Source organism: Oncorhynchus gorbuscha, linkage group LG05 (assembly GCF_021184085.1).
Source record: "Oncorhynchus gorbuscha isolate QuinsamMale2020 ecotype Even-year linkage group LG05, OgorEven_v1.0, whole genome shotgun sequence".
Taxonomy (NCBI): Eukaryota; Metazoa; Chordata; class Actinopteri; order Salmoniformes; family Salmonidae; genus Oncorhynchus; species Oncorhynchus gorbuscha.
This window is the reverse complement of record NC_060177.1, coordinates 7,206,418-7,229,759: the sequence shown is the minus strand read 5'-3', so window position 1 is coordinate 7,229,759 and position 23,342 is coordinate 7,206,418. Positions and strand designations below refer to the sequence as shown.

Genomic DNA, 23,342 nt, shown 5'->3' with positions numbered 1-23,342 from the left:
CGCAAATGCAGTAAGCCAAGGTAAGTTGCTAGCTAGCATTAAACTTATCTTATAAAAAAAACTATCATAATCACTAGTTAACTACACATGGTTGATGATATTACTAGATATGATCTAGTGTGTCCTGCGTTGCATATAATCTGACTGAGCATACAAGCATACAAGTATATAAGTATCTGACTGAGCGGTGGTAGGCAGAAGCAGGCGTGTAAACATTCATTCAAACAGCACTTTCGTGCGTTTTGCCAGCAGCTCTTCGTTGTGCGTCAAGTATTGCACTGTTCATGACTTCAAACCTATTAACTCCCGAGATGAGGCTGGGTGATCGAAGTGAAATGGCTGGCTAGTTAGCGCACGCTAATAGCATTTCAAACTTCACTCGCTCTGAGCCTTGGGGTGGTTGTTTCCCTTGCTCTGCATGGGTAATGCTGCTTCGATGTGGTGGCTGTTGTCGTTGTGTTGCTGGTTCGAGCCCAGGGAGGAGCGAGGAGAGGGACGGAAGCTATACTGTTACACTGGCAATACTAAAGTGCCTATGAGAACATCCAATAGTCAAAGGTTAATGAAATACAAATCGTATAGAGGGAAATAGTCCTATAATAACTACAACCTAAAACTTCTTACCTGGGAATATTGAAGACTCATGTTAAAAAGGAACCACCAGCTTTCATATGTTCTCATGTTCTGAGCAAGGAACTTAAATGTGAGCTTTCTTACATGGCACATATTGCAATTTTACTTTCTTCTACAACACTTTGTTTTTGCATTATTTAAACCAAATTGAAAATGTTTCATTATTTATTGGAGACTAAAATGATTTTAATTATGCATTATATTAAGTTAAAATATGTGTTCATTGGTCATTATTACAAATATATATATATAAAAATATGCCAATTAATAGTTAGCAGCTTTTTTTGGTTCTCAAATAATCTGTATCGGTGTTGAAAAATCATAAATCGGTCACCCTCTATTTTTTTCCCTGTTAGTTCAATCTGGTCCCCCACTAAGCTCTTTAGAAGCCTGCAGGAGAGTCTCAGGAGTCTAACCAGTGACCTCACCGTACCAACGCTCCATGCTGTAATGTGATTGGAGGATCCTTCAGTGGTACTCAGCCAGACTGAGAGCGTGTGCGTTAGTCTCAGCCAACTACTGTGCCTCCAGAGGGAAAAACATCAGGGCCTTTAATATTTCATAGCAGCTTTTCACTGTCTTGGCATTTTGAGAAAGGGGAGGTTACTAGCAGAATTCCCCTGTGTGTGGTGGTGGAGGACAGGTGTGTGTGTGTGTGTGTGTGTGTGTGTGTGTGTGTGTGTGTGTGTGTGTGTGTGGGGGGGAATTCAACAATGTTGCCTTAAACCAAACTAAATAATTAAACCATGAAAACCTGTGTGTGTGTCCCAGCAGAAAATCTATAACATACAGTCCCGAAGTCGCATTGTCACACAGAGCATTCAGTTCTCTATCCTGACGAGCTCTCGGTTCTACTCAAACACATCCTCCGGTTCTTATTAAACAAAAAGGTATTTCACACAGCGCATGGCACAGGGCAAGGTCCCCATTTATGAGCCCCAATTGGCTGAAAAGGAGTCAGTGGGTTGCTGTTGCCACAGCCCGTAAACGAGCAGCCATTTCCTGGGGCTTTGCACATCAGTGAGTCCTGTGGCCATCATAAAGAATGAAGGTTAATGGGGGGCTGGGTTAGCTCAGCTCACTCTCTAGTGTTCTGTGTGTGTGTGTTTAACTATCCTTGTGGGGACCACAAGGATAGTAAAACAAGGAAACATTTGGGTAAGTGGGGACATTTTTCCAGTCCACGAGGAAAAATGCTATTTTAGGCTTAGGGGTTACATTTACGGTTCAAATTAGGGTTATAATTAAGTCTATGGGATACAGGTAGGTTTAGGAGTTCGGTATAGTTTTAGAGTTATGGGTTAAAGGTTAGGCTTGGGCGTGGATTTGAGTCAGTGTAGTATTTTCAAAAAGTGTATCAAATACATTCCAATATTCAACTACTATTTTTTTTTTAAAACATAAAAATAACCACATAACCTTTAGTTATCTGAATAATTGTTTTGAAATGTATTGAAAAGTAATTGAAATAGTATTTGAACCCAGGTTTGTTTGGTGTGTGTGTACAGACTGGGCTGAGGTGATGTAACTGCGTCTCAGGCCCATGCTCTACAGTGGGTGTATTCCTTTGGGGTTTAGGCTGGGGGTTGACACTGAACATGGAACAGACAAAAACATCCTATTCACTAAAACTCTTATGGTGTGTAGCAAAACCACATTTACAGCAGAACTGTGCAGATACAACTTTGGTAACAGAATAAACCAGGAGAGAGATTTTACCGTAATTTCCAGTAAATGTTTTTAGTTTTATTTACTATGGTAATTGTTAAAAGTAGTCTTTGTGCATAGAATTGTATGGTTTGTTAAACTTTGAAAAATCAATAGTTTTTGTTTGGCATACATTTTAAATGGAAAAATCGGAGTCTCTGCGTAATTCCGTTACCTTCGATTTGCCCATTCTCATTCCCTGACTCAGTCCTTCACTGGGACCCTACTCACGTCACTGCACCCCCGCAACAGCTTTCTGGTCTGGACCAACTCAGGTCCAGGAAACACAAGACACACAGATTCAGACTCAATGTGCTGTTCTAAGGGATTCCACTAGCACAGTCCAGGGAGGGAGGGACCATACAACAAGCCCTAGGCAAAAACGCCAACAACTTCACATACAGCCGCTGAGTCACTGTTCAAGACATTTACCACAGCGATAGAAGTGATAGAAGTGAGTGAAACGTTGCCCAGAACAACCCTCAGCCATTCATAACATGCCACCGTCCCCGAGCGACTACCATGTCGTTGGAGGGGCCATACCAGGCCCCAGACGACCTCGCACTCTTCAAATATGCTTTATGAGTATGTGGAGCGCGTTGTGTTTCAAATATGTTCCAGGATGGCAGTGGAGGAATGGCTTTGACCCGGTATGCCCTGCCGGTGCCGGTGGGCGAGAACTCTGACAAGACATGAAAGATGGATCGGGTGCTGGGGAATGGAAAACACCAAATGGGTTCAGGAAGGATCCGGAGTCCAAGCCCTCCATGGACCCAGGCCAGCAGAACAGCCAGGCCCTAGGTATGGCTGTGTGACTGAGGCAAGTTACACTGAATGACACTCTCAGCAATCCCGCATTGGACAGGCCATATACAAAAATAATATCATTTCAGTGACAGAAACTGGGTAAACAAGTACATGACCTTCTAGAGTGTATCTAGGGGTAAAACTAGTGAGAAGCGGTGAGTCACTAGGCCTAGCTAATGGAGCATGGTTATTCATGTTTATCCCCAGTCCTGATTCCATTCAGCTAGACCTAGCTAATGGAGCATGGTTACTCATGTTTATCCCCAGTCCTGATTCCATTCAGCTAGACCTAGCTAATGGAGCATGGTTATTCATGTTTATCCCCAGTCCTGATTCCATTCAGCTAGACCTAGCTAATGGAGCATGGTTACTCATGTTTATCCCCATGTTTATCCCCAGTCCTGATTCCATTCAGCTAGACCTAGCTAATGGAGCATGGTTACTCATGTTTATCCCCAGTCCTGATTCCATTCAGCTAGACCTAGCTAATGGAGCATGGTTACTCATGTTTATCCCCAGTCCTGATTCCATTCAGCTAGACCTAGCTAATGGAGCATGGTTACTCATGTTTATCCCCAGTCCTGATTCCATTCAGCTAGACCTAGCTAATGGAGCATGGTTACTCATGTTTATCCCCAGTCCTGATTCCATTCAGCTAGACCTAGCTAATGGAGTCCTGATTCCATTCATGACCTAGTTACATGGTTATTCATGTTTATCCCCAGTCCTGATTCCATTCAGCTAGACCTAGCTAATGGAGCATGGTTACTCATGTTTATCCCCAGTCCTGATTCCATTCAGCTAGACCTAGCTAATGGAGCATGGTTACTCATGTTTATCCCCAGTCCTGATTCCATTCAGCTAGACCTAGCTAATGGAGCATGGTTACTCATATTTATCCCCAGTCCTGATTCCATTCAGCTAGACCTAGCTAATGGAGCATGGTTACTCATGTTTATCATGTTTATCCCCAGTCCTGATTCCATTCAGCTAGACCTAGCTTATGGAGCGTTACTCATGTTTATCCCCAGTCCTGATTCCATTCAGCAGGCTAGCGACACTTACATGCAACTTCAGCTATCAGAATACGAAGACAGCATTGAAAAGACGGGTCTTTAGGCCAACAAAAGTTGCATTGCCTAGAGTTACTCTAACCGGTTTGCAACCCTTCAACTTGGCTTGCTGGCTAGTTACAGAGGTCAGCTGGCTAGACAGCTACAGTAGTTGGCCACTGCCATTAAGTTGTTGTGTTATCAGATGTAGCCTGTTCCACCGTTTGCAGAATGCATTCAGGTATTTGAATAAAGTGTGACAAAGGGAAATCTGTTAACAATGTGGACATTTAAATGTTGAACTGATGTGGAAAAGGTTAGAAGTTGAATTTGCTTTGGGGGAACTGGGTGGAGGGTACTGTGGCTCTCCAACAGAGACTGACCCGGAGCCCCCTCACAACCCTGGAGGAGATGGGAGACCAGCACCCTAAATCCCCCTGCCTCACCCACATCGCCTGCTGTTGTGTGTGTTGTCTATGTTTGTGTAGTATGGAGAAGAAAGGGCCCAGATTTGTGGGTTAGTACAGCTGCTGCTGCTGGGGTGGAGGGGTTAGGGGTTGTGTGAGTGGGGGTTCTCAGATTTAAGGGGTTGGTGGGGTGTGTGTGAAGGGTGGGTGTGTGTGTGTGTGTGTGTGTGCCTCAGATCAGAGACTCCGCCTGGCCCAGGCTGAGCTGCACTAATCTGAGGGGGCAAAACAAACACTTTGAAGCACGAACAGTCACACACTGGCTACGGTTCTGTGCTCCAAGCGCCTCTCACACACACACACACACACACACACACGTGGACCAAGGCCAAAACTTTGGCCACGGAATTCTTCAACTCGCTCAGCACACTGCTACAGTGAGTCAAAAGGAAGTTGGACTGGTAGAAAAACATCCACCAGGCTACATCGTTGTAGTTATTTAAGATATTTAAATGAATGACAGTTTATTCACTAATAATCCTAATCCTGGTTGGTCTAGCCTATAGGCTATGCTTTGATATAGAATCTAGTCAGACTAAACATTCTATTTCTGCTCCCCCATAATGACTAACTACAGTCGAGCAACACAACAAAGACTACCTTGCCAGTCTCTAATGTCCATAAACTACAGAGAGTGATCTACAATAACAGAATGGCCATGTCCTCATACAGAAATATGAGAGGGAGAGCAGGGGAGAGAGCAGGGGAGAGAGAGAGAGAGCAGGGGAGAGAGCAGAGAGAGAGAAGGGAGAGGAGAGAGGAGAGAGAGAGCAGGACAAAAGGGGGGGTAAAGAATGACAGACTGTCTCAATAGATCAGGGCGGCTCAGAGTGTCTGACCCCCCCCATCCGTCTGTCCCCCTGGCCCGACTACTTCCCCTCTCCTCCTCTCCACCCTCCAAGCATTGTGTGCCCCATCATAAAAGCTTGTGGCCAAAGTGTCCAATCTGACTGAAAGCAGTCAGTGGTAACCTGGTAAATGACCCTGCATCAGCAAGCAAAACATGGGGGGGGGCCTAAATGATACCACACACTTCCTGAACTCTACCTTTACAGCTTCCATGTCTGGGGGAAATCCTAAGGGTGTGTGCACCTGCCCTGCCAGTCATTCACCTGCTAGCTAGTTAGATATTTCCTCTCTTCCCCTCAGCTCAAAACAGCAGGCAAACACATCCTGTTTCAGTGAGCACAGCTGGAGGAGAGACAATGTGTGTGTGCCTGCCTGCGTCTGGGGTGGTCTCAACACCAACATCAAACACACGGGGAAAAGGCTACTGTTCGTTCAGCCAAGATGAAATACTAACTGAAAGTTAAAGAGGTTCAACCATTAGATAGGCAGGGAGGATCTGGCCTGGACCAAAATACGTTGTGCTTCATTTGATTTCAACTGATAAAAGGTATTGCAGACCACCCTGGATGTTGCTTTAGGGCCTTTGCTTAATGCTTAACCTAATATTGCCAAGGAAACACAAGCCTGAGCACAGCAACTAAAAACAAACAGACAAAGAAGACACTAGCCTGAGCACTGCAACTAAAACAAAAACAGGGACACAAGCCTGAGCACTGCAACTAAAACAAACAGACAGGGACACTAGCCTGAGCACTGCAACTAAAACAAACAGACAGGGACACAAGCCTGAGCACTGCAACTAAAACAAACAGACAGGGACACAAGCCTGAGCACTGCAACTAAAACAAACAGACAGGGACACAAGCCTGAGCACTGCAACTAAAAACAAACAGACAAAGGGGATACTAGCCTGAGCACTGCAACTAAAACAAACAGACAGGGACACTAGCCTGAGCACTGCAACTAAAACAAACAGACAGGGACACAAGCCTGAGCACTGCAACTAAAACAAACAGACAGGGACACAAGCCTGAGCACTGCAACTAAAACAAACAGACAGGGACACAAGCCTGAGCACTGCAACTAAAACAAACAAACAGGGACACAAGCCTGAGCACTGCAACTAAAACAAACAGACAGGGACACAAGCCTGAGCACTGCAACTAAAACAAACAGACATACAAACAAACAGAGCACAAGCCTGAGCACTGCAACTAAAACAAACAGACAGGGACACAAGCCTGAGCACTGCAACTAAAACAAACAGACAGGGACACAAGCCTGAGCACTGCAACTAAAACAAACAGACAGGCCTGAGCACTGCAACTAAAACAAACAGACAGGCCTGAGCACTGCAACTAAAACAAACAACAGACACAAGCCTGAGCACTGCAACTAAAACAAACAGACAGCCTGAGCACTGCAACTAAAACAAACAGACAGGGCCTGAGCACTGCAACTAAAACAAACAGGGACACAAGCCTGAGCACTGCAACTAAAACAAACAGGGACACAAGCCTGAGCACTGCAACTAAAACAAACAGGGACACAAGCCTGAGCACTGCAACTAAAACAAACAGGGACACAAGCCTGAGCACTGCAACTAAAACAAACAACTGCAACTAAAACAAACAGGGACACAAGCCTGAGCACTGCAACTAAAACAAACAGACAGGGACACAAGCCTGAGCACTGCAACTAAAACAAACAGACAGGGACACAAGCCTGAGCACTGCAACTAAAACAAACAAACAGGGACACAAGCCTGAGCACTGCAACTAAAACAAACAGACAGGGACACAAGCCTGAGCACTGCAACTAAAACAAACAGACAGGGACACAAGCCTGAGCACTGCAACTAAAACAAACAGACAGGGACACAAGCCTGAGCACTGCAACTAAAACAAACAGACAGGGACAGAAGCCTGAGCACTGCAACTAAAACAAACAGACAGGGACACAAGCCTGAGCACTGCAACTAAAACAGACAGGGACACAAGCCTGAGCACTGCAACTAAAACAGACAGGGACACAAGCCTGAGCACTGCAACTAAAACAACAGGGACACAAGCCTGAGCACTGCAACTAAAACAAACAGACAGGGACACAAGCCTGAGCACTGCAACTAAAAACAAACAGACAGGGACACAAGCCTGAGCACTGCAACTAAAACAGACAGGGACACAAGCCTGAGCACTGCAACTAAAAAACGAACTAAAACAGACACACACTTTCTGGTTGACTCGCTCAACAAAGGCATTTCATCTCAATCTGTCTGAGACAGACCCCTCAGAGCCATCACAATGTCTCCTCCTCACACACACCCACACATTTTAAAGCAGGTACCTGAGTCACAGTCCAGACTGTATTGTTCTCTAGTGATGTGATACACACTGGTTCACTGAGAGTTTGTCTGTCTGTGTTGTAATTACCACTGGCTGCTCAACCCTATTGTTTGATTTGTCTGACAGAAAGTGGATACTGCTGTCTGAGACATCTCTCTTTCTGTTCCTTCGGTGTGTGTCTCCGTGTGTGTGTGTGTGTGTGTGTGTGTGTGTGTGTGTGTGTGTGTGTGTGTGTGTGTGTGTGTGTGTGTGTGTGTGTGTGTGTTAGTCTTGGCAGATGGGTGTGTTGCCTGTCTGTGTGTGTGTGTAGTCTTGAGCAGATGGGTACAGAAGGACACAGTGTTGCCTGTCTGCTCTGCCTGGTAGCTCCAGCGTGTATCATCACCGTACCTCATCCAGAAGCAGGAGGGTTTTGTGTGACAATTCCCCAGTGGATGTGGGCACCGGGTCATCTGCATTTTTGGCTTGTTGACTGCTTCTGTGTGACCAAGCAGAGGGCATCATGGGTATTGTGCGCGCACGTGTGTGTGTGCGCTGTGCCAGGTCTGGTCATGGTATTAAGTGTGAGTGCCCCAATCGTGATCTCCACGCTCCCTCCATGCGCTGAGTGTGTGCGGGGCTTATAGTGTGTGTGTGTGAGGCATGGTTAGTCAGCCCAGAGGAATGTGCTGCGGCTGGTTGCTGGGGCCTTGGGGAGGGTGTGGGCTGCTGTTTGGTTAGCAACTGCTGCTCTGTGTGGAGGCGGCAGGAGTTAGGTTGTATTAGTGAGAGAAAGCTCTACTCTGCTTTGCCTTGGCCTGACCACTATCTGTCTGTGGGGGAGAGGAACACTAACTCTTCACACAGACAACAAGCCTGCTTTGTGTCCTATTGGCCACGACTATAACCACGACTTCCACCACAACTACAACCACGACTACCACCATACTGAACAAAAATATTAAACTCAATAATTTCAACCATTTTACTGAGTTAGCGTTCATATAAGGAAATCAGTCACTTTAAATACATTGATCTGTATGTCACATTTTAAAATATATATATCTTTATTTAAAGTCAGTTAAGAACAAATTCTTATTTTCAATGACGGCCTACCAGGGAACAGTGGATTAACTGCCTTGTTCAGGGGCAGAACGACAGATTTTTACCTCGTCAGGTCGGGGATTCGATCGAGCAACCTTTTGGTTACTGGCCCAATACTCTAACCACTAGGCTACCTACCGCCCACATGACTGGGCAGGGGCACAGCCATAGGCCCACCCACTGGGGAGACAGGCCCAGATAATCAGAATGAGTTTTTTATTTATTATTACAGACAGAAATACTCCTCAGTTTCATCAGCTGTCCAGGTGGATGACGGATCCTGATAGGCCACATCTGTCAGGTGGATGACGGATCCTGATAGGCCACATCTGTCCGGGTGGATGACGGATCCTGATAGGCCACATCTGTCCGGGTGGATGACGGATCCTGATAGGCCACATCTGTCCGGGTGGATGACGGATCCTGATAGGCCACATCTGTCAGGTGGATGGATTATCTTGGCAAAGGAGAAATGCTCACTAACACGGATGTAAAACAAATGTGTACAGAATCTGAGAGAAATAAGCATTTTGAGCGTATGGTGAATTTCTGGGATCTTTTATTTCAGCTCATAAAACCAACACTTTACATGATGCGCTTGTATTTTTCAGTACTTTCCATGTTGTGTTTATATATATTTATCAGTACTTTACATGTTGTGTTTATATATATTTATCAGTACTTTACATGTTGTGTTTATATATATTTATCAGTACTTTACATGTTGTGTTTATATATATTTATCAGTACTTTACATGTTGTGTTTATATATATTTATCAGTACTTTACATGTTGTGTTTATATATATTTATCAGTACTTTACATGTTGTGTTTATATATATTTATCAGTACTTTACATGTTGTGTTTATATATATTTATCAGTACTTTACATGTTGTGTTTATATATATTTATCAGTACTTTACATGTTGTGTTTATATATATTTATCAGTACTTTACATGTTGTGTTTATATATATTTATCAGTACTTTACATGTTGTGTTTATATATATTTATCAGTACTTTACATGTTGTGTTTATATATATTTATCAGTACTTTACATGTGCGCCAAGATTACTGTTCATTTTTAGATTTTAATTCGTAAATCTGTTAGTTTTTAGACCTGATTTGCTTTAGATTGGTTTTAAAATATTTTCTATTATTTAGTGTTAGGGACAGAAAGCATGCTGGGAGGCTAGGAGACATGTGTTGTATAGTGATTTTGGAGGATGACACTTGGGGGCGGGCAGTTCAAATGATAACGCCAAGCTCAATGTGACTTATATAGTGGAGTGAAACTGACGCCCATGCTGACGACAATCCAATGCTTTTTAACTTGTCTCAGAGGCTGCGGATCCCGTTCCCCCCAGAGCAGAAGACCCCTGGGTTTATTTACATCTACATTATGCCCACATTGCTGTGGTCACTCTCCCTTCACATTTCTCACTGTCAAACCGTGAATGATAATTCTTCAAGTTTTACCGGTGAAATGTCCACGCAGCATCTGCATATTAACCATGTGATCTCAATCACTTTCATGGGAATATTCATTCAGATCAACTTGAGCTATACAGTGTCTTTTTGAATGAGGTACAGTGAGCACATTTTGGAGCAGCTTGTGTTAAACTGCAGCAAAGCCTACCTGTTTTTAAGTTTCAATCAAAGCACATTTTGCCTAGTGACACACTTGAGTTTTGGCCACATCCTGAAATATAAGAAATGAGGTGGTGTTTGTCTTACAGTAACTTTATACTATGCAGTTATATTTGGCAGGGGTGGCAGGTAGCGTTGGGCCAGTAACCGAAAGGTCACTGGTTCGAACACCGGAGCCAACAAGGTGAAAAATCTGTCGCTGTGCCCTTGAGCCAGGTAATGAATCCTAATTAACTAATTAATTATCCTAATCCTAATCTGTCTCTGCTGCTAAAGCCACTTTCTACCACTCTAAATTCCAAGCATCTGCCTCTAACCCTAGGAAGTTTTGCCACATTCTCCTCCCTCCTGAATCCTCCTCCCCCTCCCCCCTCCTCCCTCTCTGCAGATGACTTTCAACCATTTTGATCGACGACATCCGATCCTCGTTTGCTAATTCCATGCTGGTTTTCACACTGCCCTACCCTGTGCTCTGACCTCTTTCTCCCTCTCTCTCCAGATGAAATCTGGCCGTGACGCCCCACCTGCCCTGTGACCCTATCCCCTCCTCTCTTCTCCAGACCATTTCCAGGGGGAGTTGGGATCACCTGGCTCATCAACTTATCCCATTGACCGCTGGGTACGTCCCTTCCGTCTTCAAGAGAGGAGAGTTGCACCCCTTCTGAAAAAACCTACACTGATCCCTCTGATGTCAACAACTACCCATTCCCTTGGGTTTTCTCTCCAAAACTCTTGAACGTGGCCGTGGTCAGCTCTCCCGCTGGGTGTCTCTCAGAATGACCTTCTGGGATCCAAATCAGTCAGGTTTCAAGACTGTCATTCAACTGAGACTGCTCTTCTCTGTATCACGGGGGAGTTGGGATAATCTCTCCTCTGCTCTCATCCTTCTAGACCTATCGGCTGCCTTCGATACTGTGAACCATTCCACCCTGTGGAGTTGGGCATCTGTGGGATTGCGTCCTTGACAGGTCGCTCCTACCAGGGGGAGTGGGAGAATCCTCACCACGCGCCCTCACCACTGGTGTCCCCCAGGGCTCTGTTCTCAGGGCTATACACCAAGTCACTTGGCTCTGTCATAACCTCACATGGTCTCTCCTATCATTGCTATGCAGACGACACACAATTAATCTTCTCCTTTCCCCCTTCTGATGACCAGGTGGCGAATCGCATCTCTGCATGTCTGGCAGACATTCAGTGTGGATGGATCACCACCTCAAGCTGAACTTGGCAAGACGGAGCTGTCTTTTGCCCGTTCCATGAGGCCATCACGGTTGACAACTCCATTGTGGAGCGCTAAGAACCTTGGCGTGATCCTGGACAACAAACTGTCGTTCTCAACTAACATCAAGGCGGTGGCCCGTTCCTGTAGGTTCATGCTTTCCGCAGAGGGGAGTCACACAGCGGCGCAGGTCCTAATCCAGGCACTTGTCATTCCCTGTCTGGTGTTACTGCAACTCGCTGTTGGCTGGGCTCCCTGCCTGTGCCATTAAACCCCTACAACTCATCCAGAACGCCGCAGCCCATCTAGTGTTCAACCTTCCCAAGTTCTCACGTCACCCCGCTCCTCCGCTCTCTCCACTGGCTTCCAGTTGGCTCGCATCCGCTACAAGACCATGGTGCTTGCCTACGGAGCTGTGAGGGGAACGGCACCTCATTCCAGGCTCTGATCAGGCCCTACACCCAAATAAGGGCAGTTGCGTTCATATCTGGCCTGCTCGCCTCCCTACCACTGAGGGTGTTTCAGCTCAGTCAAAAGTTTGCTCTGGCTCCCCAATGGTGGAACAAACTCCCTCACGACGCCAGGACAGCGGAGTCAATCACCACCTTCCGGGTGAAACCCCACCTCTTTAAGGAATACCTAGGATAGGATAAAGTAAGGTGACCCCTTAAAATACTTAGATGCACTGTAAAGTGGTTGTTCCACTGGATGTCATAAGGTGAATGCACCAATTTGTAAGTGCTCTGGATAAGAGCGTCTGCTAAATGACTTAAATGTAAATGTATGTAAATGTAATTGCTCCGAGGGTGCTGTACAACGTTGACCCAGGCCGTGACCCCATTCCCTGTGGGTGTTTCTCAGGGGGAGTTGGGATATGGTGACCGTGACCCCATTCCCTGTGGGTGTTTTCAGGGGAGTTGGGATATGGTGACCGTGACCCCATTCCCTGTGGGTGTTTCTCAGGGGAGTTGGGATATGGTGACCGTGACCCCATTCCCTGTGGGTGTTTCTCAGGGGAGTTGGGATATGGTGGCCGTGACCCCATTCCCTGTGGGTGTTTCTCAGGGGAGTTGGGATATGGTGGCCGTGACCCCATTCCCTGTGGGTGTTTCTCAGGGGAGTTGGGATATGGTGGCCGTGACCCCATTCCCTGTGGGTGTTTCTCAGGGGAGTTGGGATATGGTGGCCGTGACCCCATTCCCTGTGGGTGTTTCTCAGGGGAGTTGGGATATGGTGACCGTGACCCCATTCCCTGTGGGTGTTTCTCAGGGGAGTTGGGATATGGTGACCGTGACCCCATTCCCTGTGGGTGTTTCTCAGGGGAGTTGGGATATGGTGACCGTGACCCCATTCCCTGTGGGTGTTTCTCAGGGGGAGTTGGGATATGGTGACCGTGACCCCATTCCCTGTGGGTGTTTCTCAGGGGGAGTTGGGATATGGTGGCCGTGACCCCATTCCCTGTGGGTGTTTCTCAGGGGGAGTTGGGATATGGTGACCGTGACCCCATTCCCTGTGGGTGTTTCTCAGGGGAGTTGGGATATGGTGGCCGTGACCCCATTCCCTGTGGGTGTTTCTCAGGGGAGTTGGGATATGGTGACCGTGACCCCATTCCCTGTGGGTGTTTCTCAGGGGAGTTGGGATATGGTGACCGTGACCCCATTCCCTGTGGGTGTTTCTCAGGGGAGTTGGGATATGGTGACCGTGACCCCATTCCCTGTGGGTGTTTCTCAGGGGAGTTGGGATATGGTGACCGTGACCCCATTCCCTGTGGGTGTTTCTCAGGGGAGTTGGGATATGGTGACCGTGACCCCATTCCCTGTGGGTGTTTCTCAGGGGAGTTGGGATATGGTGACCGTGACCCCATTCCCTGTGGGTGTTTCTCAGGGGGAGTTGGGATATGGTGACCGTGACCCCATTCCCTGTGGGTGTTTCTCAGGGGGAGTTGGGATATGGTGACCGTGACCCCATTCCCTGTGGGTGTTTCTCAGGGGGAGTTGGGATATGGTGACCGTGACCCCATTCCCTGTGGGTGTTTCTCAGGGGGAGTTGGGATATGGTGACCGTGACCCCATTCCCTGTGGGTGTTTCTCAGGGGGAGTTGGGATATGGTGACCGTGACCCAATTCCCTGTGGGTGTTTCTCAGTGGGAGTTGGGATATGTTGACCGTGACCCCATTCCCTGTGGGTGTTTCTCAGGGGGAGTTGGGATATGGTGACCGTGACCCCATTCCCTGTGGGTGTTTCTCAGGGGGAGTTGGGATATGGTGACCGTGACCCCATTCCCTGTGGGTGTTTCTCAGGGGGAGTTGGGATATGGTGACCGTGACCCCATTCCCTGTGAGTGTTTCTCAGGGGGAGTTGGGATATGGTGACCGTGACCCCATTCCCTGTGGGTGTTTCTCAGGGGGGAGTTGGGATATGCCAGAAACACATCTCCAAAACACACTTGTGTGTAAACAGGACAAATATAACCCACAAATAGTACCATTTTTATTCACTTCTGTTATGAAGAATACTATCACTATGGGATCTGGCAGACCTTGATCTCACATCATTAAAGGAGCACCATTCACCAGAGTAGCCTGTTCTCTACGAGGAGAGACGGTGTTAAGTAGAGTACCGCACATGAGCAGAAACTTTGGGACCTTTAGCGTTCAGGAAGAGGAGTCACGAAAAGTCAAGATCCGAAGCCACAGTTTCAACTGTCGTTAGTACGTGTTAGTCTAGGTAGCTAACGTCAGTCTGTTTTTCCATGTTAGCTAGTGGCGCCTCGGAAACAGTGGCGCCTCGGAAACAGTGGCGCCTCGGAAACAGTGGCGCCTCGGAAACAGTGGCGCCTCGGAAACAGTGGCGCCTCGGAAACAGTGGCGCCTCGGAAACAGTGGCACACAAGCTAGGCCTTTTTGAAACGTCTCCATCTCCTGGCTGCATATACCCACCAGATTCAGCAGCTTGAAAACCACAGATTGAGATGTTTTTTTTTAGATTAACATAATTCATGATGGTTTATATTTTAGCTTTGTTAGTTTTTGGAGTCAAAGTTAATAGCTTAAGTGTAGTTTGAGTTTTTCCAAACGGGGATAATTATTTAATTTCAGTTAACTAAATATTTACTGTAACAACCTTGGTGTGTGCGTGTTAGAGGTCGACCGATTAATTGGAATGGCTGATTAATTAGGGCCGATTTCAAATTTTCATAACAGTCAGAAATCGGAATTTTTGGGCGCCGTTTTGACGATTAAAAAAAATGTTTTACACCTTTATTTCATCTTTATTTAACTAGGCAAGTCAGTTAAGAACACATTCTTATTTACAATGATGGCCTAGGAACAGTGGGTTAACTGCCTTGTTCAGTGGCAGAACGACAGATTTTCACCTCGTCAGCTCGGGGGATCCAATCTTGCAACCATAACTAGTCCAACGCAATAACGACCTGCCTCATTCTCGTTGCACTCCACAAGGAGGCTGCCTGTTATGTGAATGCAGTAAAGCCAAGGTAAGTTGCTAGCTAGCATTAAATGTATCTTATAAAAAAACAATCATTATCACTAGTTAAATACACATGGTTGATGATATTACTAGATATTATCTAGCGTTGCATATAATCTGACTGAGCATACAAGTACCTGACTGAGCGGTGGTAGGCAGAAGCAGGCACGGAAACATTAATTCAAACAGCACTTTCGTGCGTTTTGCCAGCAGCTCTTCGTTGTGCGTCAAGCATTGCGCTGTTTATGACTTGAAGCCTATCAACTCCCGAGATGAGGCTCGTGTAACCGAAGTGAAATGGCTAGCTAGTTAGCGCGCACTAATTGTCGTGTTGCTGCTTTGAGCCCAGGGAGGTGCGAGGAGAGAGACGGAAGCTATACTGTTACACTGGCAATACTATAGTGCCTATAAGAACATCCAATAGTCAAAGGTTAATGAAATACAGATGGTATAGAGGGAAATAGTCCTATAATAACTACAACCTAAAACTTCTTACCTGGGAATATTGAAGACTCATGTTAAAAGGAACCACCAGCTTTCATATGTTCTCATGTTCTGAGCAAGGAACTGAAACGTTAGCTTTCTTACATGGCACATATTTTACATGGAACATATTGCACTTTTACTTTCTTCTCCAACACTTTGTTTTTGCATTATTTAAACCAAATTGAACATGTTTCATTTTTTACTTGAGGCTAAATTGATTTTATTGATTATATTATGTTAAAATAAGTGTTCATTCAGTATTGTTGTAATTGTCATTATTACAAATAAATAAATAAATAAAAATCGGCCGATTAATCAGTATCGGCTTTTATGGTCCTCCAATAATCGATATTGAAAAATCATAAATCGGTCGACCTCTAGTGTGTGTGTACATAGTTGAGATTTCACTGTAGGTCACGTCGGTGGTATAATGCATTCTCAAATATTTTATAAATCGCAACTTGGCCAGTTTATTCATCATGACATGCTTTATCTAATAGACACCATCACCCACGCTTCTATTGCTGTACAACAGCACTATAGACCACTTGTGGTGGGGGACACCAATCTGTTAATTATTTTGTTATCAGCTCAAGTTCCTCCCTCTGTTCTTCCTGCTTCCTGCTTCCGTTTCTCTCTCCCCACTTCCTCTCCCTTAGTGTTGTCACAATACCAGAATTTTGACTTCCATACCAGGTTAAGAAACAACACTCAACACTCTTTACCAAAACAATACCACAGTAAATAAACAAGGCATATTAGCCAAAGTCACAGAATGGCCCTTAATCCAGACACAAAGTGAGGGACTGTCTTTCTCCTGCTCAAACATGCTGCCGTGTGAGTCGGTGGTACCAGCCTGCAGCCCTGCAGTCAAAGGGACGTGTGTGGACAAGACAGACTGCTGCTCCCGGGTCCTGGCCCCGAACCGAGAGAGAGAGAGGCAATTCTGTGCCGTCTGTTACAGTTCTGCTCTCTCAGCTCTGCTCCACAGTAAAGGCCTACAGTTTGGGACGGGTCAATAGGGAAGACCAAGATCAAATACAGTCAACTCATTAAACTAATTTTCAAGTAGGATTGTCCATTCCATTCTATTTTAATGTATTGACAGCCGCTGAGATGGAATTGACTCTGCAAGTGTCTTCCTCCTAATCCTTCAAACTGTTGATTTTATTTATGTTTTATTTAACCTTTATTTAAAATAGGCAATTCAGTTAAGAACAAATTCTTATTTACAATGACGACCTAGCAGGGAACAGTGGGTTAACTGCCTTGTTCAGGAGCAGAATGACAGATTTTTACTTTGCCAGCTCGGGGATTCGATCTTGCAACCTGCCGGTTACTGGCCCAACGCTCTAACCACTAGGCTACCTGCCGGTTACTGGCCCAACGCTCTAACCACTAGGCTACCTGCCGGTTACTGGCCCAACGCTCTAACCACTAGGCTACTGGCCCAACGCTCTAACCACTAGGCTACCTGCCGGTTACTGGCCCAACGCTCTAACCACTAGGCTACCTGCCGGTTACTGGCCCAACGCTCTAACCACTAGGCTACCTGCCGGTTACTGGCCCAACGCTCTAACCACTAGGCTACCTGCCGGTTACTGGCCCAACGCTCTAACCACTAGGCTACCTGCCGGTTACTGGCCCAACGCTCTAACCACTAGGCTACCTGCCGGTTACTGGCCCAACGCTCTAACCACTAGGCTACCTGCCGGTTACTGGCCCAACGCTCTAACCACTAGGCTACCTGCCGGTTACTGGCCCAACGCTCTAACCACTAGGCTACCTGCCGCTCTCTAACCACTAGGCTACCTGCCGGTTACTGGCCCAACGCTCTAACCACTAGGCTACCTGCCGGTTACTGGCCCAACGCTCTAACCACTAGGCTACCTGCCGGTTACTGGCCCAACGCTCTAACCACTAGGCTACCTGCCGGTTACTGGCCCAACGCTCTAACCACTAGGCTACCCGGTTACTGGCCCAACGCTCTAACCACTAGGCTACCCCGGTTACTGGCCCAACGCTCTAACCACTAGGCTACCTGCCGGTTACTGGCCCAACGCTCTAACCACTAGGCTACCTGCCGGTTACTGGCCCAACGCTCTAACCACTAGGCTACCTGCCGGTTACTGGCCCAACGCTCTAACCACTAGGCTACCTGCCGGTTACTGGCCCAACGCTCTAACCACTAGGCTACCTGCCGGTTACTGGCCCAACGCTCTAACCACTAGGCTACCTGCCGGTTACTGGCCCAACGCTCTAACCACTAGGCTACCTGCCGGTTACTGGCCCAACGCTCTAACCACTAGGCTACCTGCCGGTTACTGGCCCAACGCTCTAACCACTAGGCTACCTGCGGTTACGCCCAACGCTCTAACCACTAGGCTACCTGCCGGTTACTGGCCCAACGCTCTAACCACTAGGCTACCTGCCGGTTACTGGCCCAACGCTCTAACCACTAGGCTACCTGCCGGTTACTGGCCCAACGCTCTAACCACTAGGCTACCTGCCGGTTACTGGCCCAACGCTCTAACCACTAGGCTACCTGCCGGTTACTGGCCCAACGCTCTAACCACTAGGCTACCTGCCGGTTACTGGCCCAACGCTCTAACCACTAGGCTACCTGCCGGTTACTGGCCCAACGCTCTAACCACTAGGCTACCTGCCGGTTACTGGCCCAACGCTCTAACCACTAGGCTACCTGCCGGTTACTGGCCCAACGCTCTAACCACTAGGCTACCTGCCGGTTACTGGCCCAACGCTCTAACCACTAGGCTACCTGCCGGTTACTGGCCCAACGCTCTAACCACTAGGCTACCTGCTGGTTACTGGCCCAATGCTCTAACCACTAGGCTACCTGCCGCCTCATAATTGTTGATGCAAAAATCTAACATAATAAAAACATCCAAATCAGGCAGTTTAAACTAAGGATGGCTGTTTGTTTTCAATGGGCTGCATCTCAATACACTGGGCTGCATCTCAATACACTGGGCTGCATCTCAATACACTGGGCTGCATCTCAATACACTGGGCTGCATCTCAATACACTGGGCTGCATCTCAATACACTGGGCTGCATCTCAATACACTGGGCTGCATCTCAATACACTGGGCTGCATCTCAATACACTGGGCTGCATCTCAATACACTGGGCTGCATCTCAATACACTGGGCTGCATCCTCGGCCTTCTGCATCCGTGGTGGAAAGTGGCAAAGCTACAGTGCCGTTTGTCAGACCAGGGGATAGTCCTAAAAAAATGGGACTTCTCACGAAAACGTTTGTAGCGAGCGTAAAGTTTGACCTAATTACTGATATGACCACTACGGCGAGCCTCTCACCAACACCATGGTGTTCTCCGTTTTGCTCTAAGACCACCACAAGCTACGGACTCATCTGAGGTCGGTACCATCGATGTGCCAACCTCTGTCTGTAGCGTCCGGACCGTTTGAGATTTATTCACCTTTATTTAACCAGGTAGGCTAGTTGAGAACAAGTTCTCATTTACAACTGCAACCTGGCCAAGATAAAGCATAGCAGTGTGAACAGACAACACAGTTACACATGGAGTAAACAATTAACAATAAACAGATACAAAATAATATGACCCCACTAAACGATAGTGTTGTCCCATTTTGCTTGAGGAAGGCCACACCTAGCCTACAGTTCACTAAAGCACATTTCAAAAGGACAGGGAGAGAACACACGTCTTCTCCCCACTCAAACAGAGCAGCTCCGTCACTGAACAGCCTCCACTGGCTCTGAGAAAGTCACTCTAAAATGACTTGACAGATGTGAGAATGTTTGTTTTAGGCGGAAGTGGGCCTCTAAGCAGGCCTCTCATACCGAAGTTCCTGCCAGTGCCATCAGCATTGCTCAGGCGAGAGAGTTGTGAGCCATCAAAGCCATAAGTACACACTGCAGAATGACTAAGACATGAATTTGGCCCAGAGCCTTAGTTTCTCAGAACTACCCATCATTTAAAAAAAAAAAAAAAATGACTGTCCAAAACCACAAAAGTGTAGAGGCGCCAAGAAGCATGCCGAGCAACAGCTTTGCACCACAAAATAAGACAAACTCTGGGTAGAAAACTGGCATTTGTTGCGCAACATTTTAGAAAAGAAAATGTAACAGGAAATAAGACTACTGGTTTCCAAACAAACAAATCATTATTTAGATGGTTTTGTATTCAGACAATCAGGAGGGAAAAATAATCATGAGGCCTAAAACTTCTCTATGACCCACCATGACCCACTAGGCCAGCTATAGGCTAGAATTCTCTGATTACACAGCTTCTTAGAGGAGATTGCTGCTGTTAAACCCATTTGAAATGTTATCTAACAACTCAGGGCCTCTAAATCCACACCGGGCACTGAGGCTTTAGTGTTTAACACAGCTCCTGTTTCAATATGAAATAATTGTGCTTCATTTAGATCAGGTCAGTTGCGCAACTTCCTCAGGTTTAGGATTTGGGGTCTCGATCTGGTAGGTCGGTTGCTCAACTTCCTCAGGTTTAGGATTTGGGATGGAGATCAGTGAGTACCTTGATCTGATGTGTTACTGGGGAATCCCATGTATAGACTTCCCTTAATGGACCCATCTATGGATTTCATCTCAGAAGGATCCAAAACATCATAAATATATTGATTCTTGGCCAATCTGCCATGAACTGCCCTACTCTATAAACAGAAAGCCTAAATGGGTAATAACCATTGTTATTGTTCACAGTCAATTATTCAAAGTATGCCTATTTACTGGGAGTTCAATTCTCAATTGAATGTAACAATATGACAACATTTTACAGGCATTTTTTAAAATTATCATTTGTCAACTAGGGTCTCCCCACAAACACCTGTCCTATAGGCTACACATGTTACCGTTCCATACAAGTCCACCAGCATCAGCTCTATCAAGCCAGCTGTGACTCAGTGAAATCCAGAGCACAGTACAGAGAGTCTGGTGAGTTACCGTAGCTTAGCTAGCTCATCAGCTGTGAGGATAGTAATGATGAGGCGCTGGGGAATTCATGTGTTAGTCAGGAGAGCTCCCCCATGACCACCTCGACAGGCCTGAGCAAGCAGCTGCTGTCAGCCCCACCACAGGGGAATAAATAGGAACAGACCTCCCGGGCAATGTGGGCCGTTATTCAGGGGCAGGAAGTCCCCCTAAGCACTGCTCTTGGATCAGATTTCCCCATTCCAGTCCCAGCATTGACTATATGACACTGGTCTGTGACAAGGGCTTTTGCACTACAGCCAGGGTATTAGGGAGATATTAGCGTATTATACTTCCGGGCCGGATATCTTCAGTGCTACAAGCCTGGCTAAGAGGATATTCAATTGACTGAAGAATGCACAACACTTGTGATGGTCAAACAAGAATGTGGGAGTGTCTGATTAGCTAAATATATCCAACTTCAGCCCACACCACCGCCCCAGCAGCTTGCTAACCAACAGTCCATGTCAGACAAAAGTGGAGATGAGATTTTGAAGGCCGATTCATTGATTAACTGCTGGAATTTATGAAACAACAAGGTCTGCTTTGTTGTGAGGTTCTGAAATACCAAACAGTGACAGCAGTAGGGTCACAGAAGTTACCCAAACTTAAGCATTACATACTAGTGTGGCTGCAAATAAACCAAACATCGATACCGTATACTGAAGGATATGAAAGCTCTCTGTACAATAAAACACAGATGAGTTTACAAACAACACATTGACTGAGCTGACAAGGAGGTGTAAGTAGAAGCTAGCTTTTCAGCATTACAGTGACATGACAAGCTTACAAGGATGCAGCTGAAGAACTAGGCTAGGCCTAATTGATGTGTTTTTTAAGGAGAGTACGTTCGGGTATTACTGTGTAAGGATTGAAATCTGTCAAGACAGCAGTGGATGCATTGCACTGCATGGCGAAAACGATGATTCAGCCTCGCCTACGCACCATCCTAGTAGAAAGCGCCCCAGATTAAGGCCAAATTATATAACTTCGTCACCCATTTGTGTTCAGAATTGAACAGCTGTCTATTCCACTATGCAGATTCGCCTCGTTTCCTGCATCATAAATATATCTACCGAGGGTAAGTGTGTAGTTTGCCAGCAAGGACAGTGAACTAGAATGTGTTGTGCAACAAAAGTGGCATGCAATGATTATTGTTGAAAAGAAACACGGGCAAACCTCAAAAAACATTCAACACTCGCTAGCTAGCTACATTTGCTACCTAGCTATGTTTACTGTACTGTGATTGCTGATGCAGACAAGAGGCAGCTCACTGTATGTATAACTTGCTCAGTTTACCTACCCATGGTTTGTGCAGGATGCCCAAAAGCCAAACTATTATTGAATGAGAAATATTCAATGGCTACAATATCAAATTGTTTGCGAGGAAGAGAAAGCTACAGCTGGAAAGTCCAACCTTAACCACCTAGCCAGATTTGTGTTTGAAAACTGTCACATTCAATCGATTCCATTTCTTGCGCAAACATTGCAATGTATGTTTCTAGTCGCCTACCTTGGTATAGTAATACATTTCGTGTTGATATTCTGTGTCGTGATGGCTTTTTCCAATTCATCCAGTTGCCCTGTTTTCTTCAACTTCTTCACCAGGCTTTTCACAGCTTTTTCACACCATTTCTCCTCTTGTCCGTTCTGTTCGCCTTTTTTCCAACCCAAAAGCCTTTTCACAATGGGGGGAGTAAAAGGCAGAATTGACATCTTTTGAGGTCAGTAAAGTCCTTCCAGTACTGTGGTCCTTGGTTTCGCAAGATACAGATGTAAATATTTTGTAAAACTATCCAAAGGACAAAATGAAGTGGGCGCTTGAACAACGACTTTTGTTAAATGTACACATATGCTGCACAAACAAAGTTCATTTGTAGCTACCAATTTTAGCGCACAGACTGGGCTCAGCGATTACCGCACCACTCCACCACTACACTGTGTTGCACACGATTCAAATCAGTAACACTCCGCGGCGAAACGTAGTTCGCTCTCGTCGATTCGAAATGCATTCTTCATCCTCGCCTAAATTAAAGCCGCAGGTGAAAACCAAAGAACATTCGTCATTTTGGACTAAAGATTTTGAATTTAAAAAAAAATACATGTAATATGGCCTCCTCTCCTACGCGTTGGTATACGTGTGATTATCTACGAAGTTTGGCCAAGTTCATAGTCATCCGCAGTCGTAGGCTCCGTCTGAAGTCTAAAAAATCTGCTTCAAATGTAAACGCAGGACGACTGCCCTCCGTAGACTCCCCATTCAGACTGCAAAGTAGATCTGTGAAAGCCCGTAGGCTGCAGCTGACCAAAATGTGCTGCATCTGCATTGCACGGGCCCTGCCTTTCGCCCGGGCCTGTCCCACCGGCCCTGCCCCACCGGCTCCGTCCCAGTCCCTGGTCCCAACCCATACCAATTGCCAAGAGTTGTGATAAAAACTCCACATAACGCTCATGTCTGACACATTATGTAACATTCCACAATGCATGCAGCACCAACACTTAATAAAACATAGAGGCCTATAGAAGATCACAAGGTTCCTTTCATCAATGAGAACTGACA

General features: G+C 46.2%; 1 protein-coding gene across 1 annotated transcript in view; it reads right to left on the bottom strand.

The window, feature by feature from the left end:
- LOC124035481 (mothers against decapentaplegic homolog 3) overlaps positions 1–23,129 on the bottom strand; it is a 47,174-nt gene extending 24,045 nt beyond the window's left edge. Inside the window, exon 1 of the mRNA XM_046348933.1 lies at positions 22,296–23,129. Within this exon, the coding sequence (XP_046204889.1) occupies positions 22,296–22,498 (203 nt within the window). The 5' untranslated portion in view covers positions 22,499–23,129. The remainder of the gene's footprint in view (positions 1–22,295) is intronic.
- Between the last annotated feature and the right edge of the window lie 213 nt (positions 23,130–23,342).